General features: G+C 36.5%; 1 protein-coding gene across 1 annotated transcript; it reads right to left on the minus strand.

The window, feature by feature from the left end:
- Positions 1-784: 784 nt before the first annotated feature.
- Positions 785-2,703, minus strand: LOC108364626 (uncharacterized). The gene is made up of 2 exons (XM_017618376.1): positions 1,890-2,703; positions 785-1,569 (listed from the first exon to the last, which is right to left on the minus strand). Exons 1-2 carry the CDS (start codon positions 2,701-2,703, stop codon positions 785-787), a joined length of 1,599 nt encoding a protein of 532 aa, XP_017473865.1.
- Between the last annotated feature and the right edge of the window lie 390 nt (positions 2,704-3,093).

Here is a 3,093-nt window from a genome sequence, read left to right on the forward strand (position 1 = left end):
TTCTTATCAAACTCTTTATCTTCCCCTATCGGAAGTCTTGACAATGCATCTGCGTTTGCGTGTTGCTTAATACTTTTGTATTGAATTGAATAATCATATGCCTGAAGCACAATCGCCCATCGTTGAAGTCTATGTAAAGTCATAATAGGTAATTTCTTACAAGGATGAAATAACGTGGTTAAAGCTTGATGATCTGTTATTAGTTCAAAATGTCTTCCAAAAAGATATTGATGAAAACGAGTTACACCGAAAATAATAGATAGAGCTTCTTTTTCAATTTGAGAGTAATTCAACTGACTTGAGTTTAATGTTTTTGAAGCAAACGAGATTGGCTTTTCCGTGCCGTCTGGAAATCGATGAGAAATTACAGCTTCGATACCATGCATTGAAGCATCAGTAGCAAGAACGATAGGAAATTCATCGTTGTAGTGCACTAGTTGAACTACTTTAAGTATTGATTCTTTTAAAAGTAGAAAAGATTTGTCTTGTCTATCTCCCCATATAAACTTAACATCCCTCCTTCTATGTTCATTCAAAGCTGCTGCCTTTGAAGAAAAATTCGGTATGAATTTGTTATAATAATTCATTTTACCTATAAAAGCTTCAAGTTCGCGCAAGTTTTGTGGTCTTGGCATTAATTGAATAGCTTCTAATCTCTTTGTCGACGGAAATATGCCTTTTGAATCAATTATATGTCCAACATATTCAATACGGTCTTTCGCAAAATGACATTTCTCTTTTCCACAATTTAGTCCATGATATCTTAGTTTTTCAAAAACTTCCTTCACGTTCTTATGTGATCTTCACTATTTCGACCAGTAATAATGATGTCATCAAGATAAACTGCACAATTTGGAATACCAGATATAATTTCTTCCATTAACCTTTGAAAGATACCAGGAGCACTAGACACTCCGAAAGGCATTCTTTGGTATTGAAATAAACCAAAAGGTGTATTTATAACCATATATTTTTTTGAATTTTCCGAAAGTTCTATTTGAAGATAAGCTTCACTCAAATCAATTTTTGTGAAGTAAACTCCGCCTTGTAATTTGTGAAATAAATCTCCGATTCGAGGATTTGGACATCTATCCACCTCTAATTGCGGATTAATTGTAACTTTGAAGTCAGCACATATTCTTAACTTGCCATTAGGCTTCTTAAGCACTACTATTGGTGCTGCCCATTCACTTGAGTTGACTGCCTTTAAGACATTATTCGTTACAAGACGGTTGATTTCAGCGCAAACGGCCTCATATTGCGCGAAAGGCAAATTATACGGCTTGAAAAACTTCGGTTTAGCACCAGACTTCAGTACAATATTTGCTTTAAAACTTGTACAGAGTCCTAGAGACTGCTGAAAAATACTAANCGCGAAAGGCAAATTATACGGCTTGAAAAACTTCGGTTTAGCACCAGACTTCAGTACAATATTTGCTTTAAAACTTGTACAAAGTCCTAGAGACTGCTGAAAAATACTAACGTGGTACATATTGCAAAGATCTTTGAGGTCGGAAATTAATTTGTCTTGAACAGACTCCGAAGATGAAAAATTACACAAGTTTGAATCTGGAAATTGAATATTGAAATTCATTGCCTTAAACCAATCAAGGCCTAAAATATTTGATGCTTTATCACTATCGACAACAGTGAGAGGTAAAGTTTTCGTGTTACCATTACACATAACTTGNTTATAGTCTCGAAAGGTGAAAAAACTTCTTCTTCACTAACATTTTGAACCTTCTCATTGAAAAATTCACCAGATGCTTGACGTGAATTGGATACAGAATTTAGTTTGCACACTGAAGAAATGTGACCAATTTTGGAACACTTCCTACACACCGATTTATTCTTGTAGTGGAAACATTGAATTCGCTGATGCGACTTACCGCATTCTGGACATGACTTACGAAACATTTGTGAATCCTTAGGTGTGTTACTCTTGTTATTAGTTTTCTTACTAGATCCCCGATTCTGATGTCGTTTAAAAGAAAGCTTGTTGATTGTTGAATCAGAATTTTCACCTTTTATTTCTAAGCACGTCTTGAGCGTTGATTCGTAGACTGAGGCGATACTGAAAACCTCGTCGAGAGTTGGATTAATCTTTTGAAGTGCTGCTGACCGAACCTTGTCATGTGGGGAATGGACGACTATCATATCACGTATCTTGTAATCCACGTACGATTCCTTGCAATTATCCTTTTGACATTCAAATTTGCATTCCCTAGCTGATCCGCGTAACTCTGCAATCCAATCTGCATAACTCTGTTCAGGCTTCATTAAGGTGCGATAGAAGTTGAAACGAGCAGCGAGTACATGCTGCTTTTCTGTATACTGCTCATCTAATTTAGAAATAAGTTCACCAAAACTCTTATTATTGAGATCACTGCCAAATACATTTTGAAGGAATTCGAGAGACTCGCTTCCTATCCAGCTGAGGAGACATGCGCGCTTCGTATCTTCATCACGAACGCCATTTGCTTGAAAATAATGATTCAATTGAAGCAGATATGTTGACCATTTATCCTTTGACTTCTCGAAAGATCTGAAAACTGGAATCGCCTTCGAAGAATGTTGCTCACGGGCCAATATTGCTGATAGTATCTGTTGATTCTCGGCCATTAATTTCGTAAGAAACTGCTGATTGCCTTCCTGCATTTGAAACAGGATATCGTTTAGAGGATGATTGCTTATAGGATCCATGTTTAATTGAAGAAATTCTCGTCGCCAAATGATAAAATTATAGGGAAGTGAAAGAGAATTAACAGCTTGCGATTCAAGTATTTAATATTGAATTAAAAATTACAAATTGTTTTCTGACTCATTTGAAGAACTTGGAATGGTTACAATGATTCAATTATAACAAGCAGTAAAATAACAAGTAATAAGTTAAATTTACAACAGTAAGCATCAGAGCTAAGCCCGCAGACCACGTTTTTTACAACCCAGGGCTCTTGGACTAAAATTAGCTCCTGCCCTTTATCACTAAGGTGTAGGAGCAGAGCTGCGGAGGCTGCTTTGGAGTGGTGAAGGTTAATTTGCAGGTCCTTCATCCACAGCCTTTAACGAGTTGTCGCCGTCCATAGCTCCTAG

Source organism: Rhagoletis zephyria, unplaced genomic scaffold (genome assembly GCF_001687245.7).
Source record: "Rhagoletis zephyria isolate East Lansing unplaced genomic scaffold, Rhagoletis_zephyria_1.1 Rzeph_scaffold_01609, whole genome shotgun sequence".
NCBI lineage: Eukaryota > Metazoa > Arthropoda > Insecta > Diptera > Tephritidae > Rhagoletis > Rhagoletis zephyria.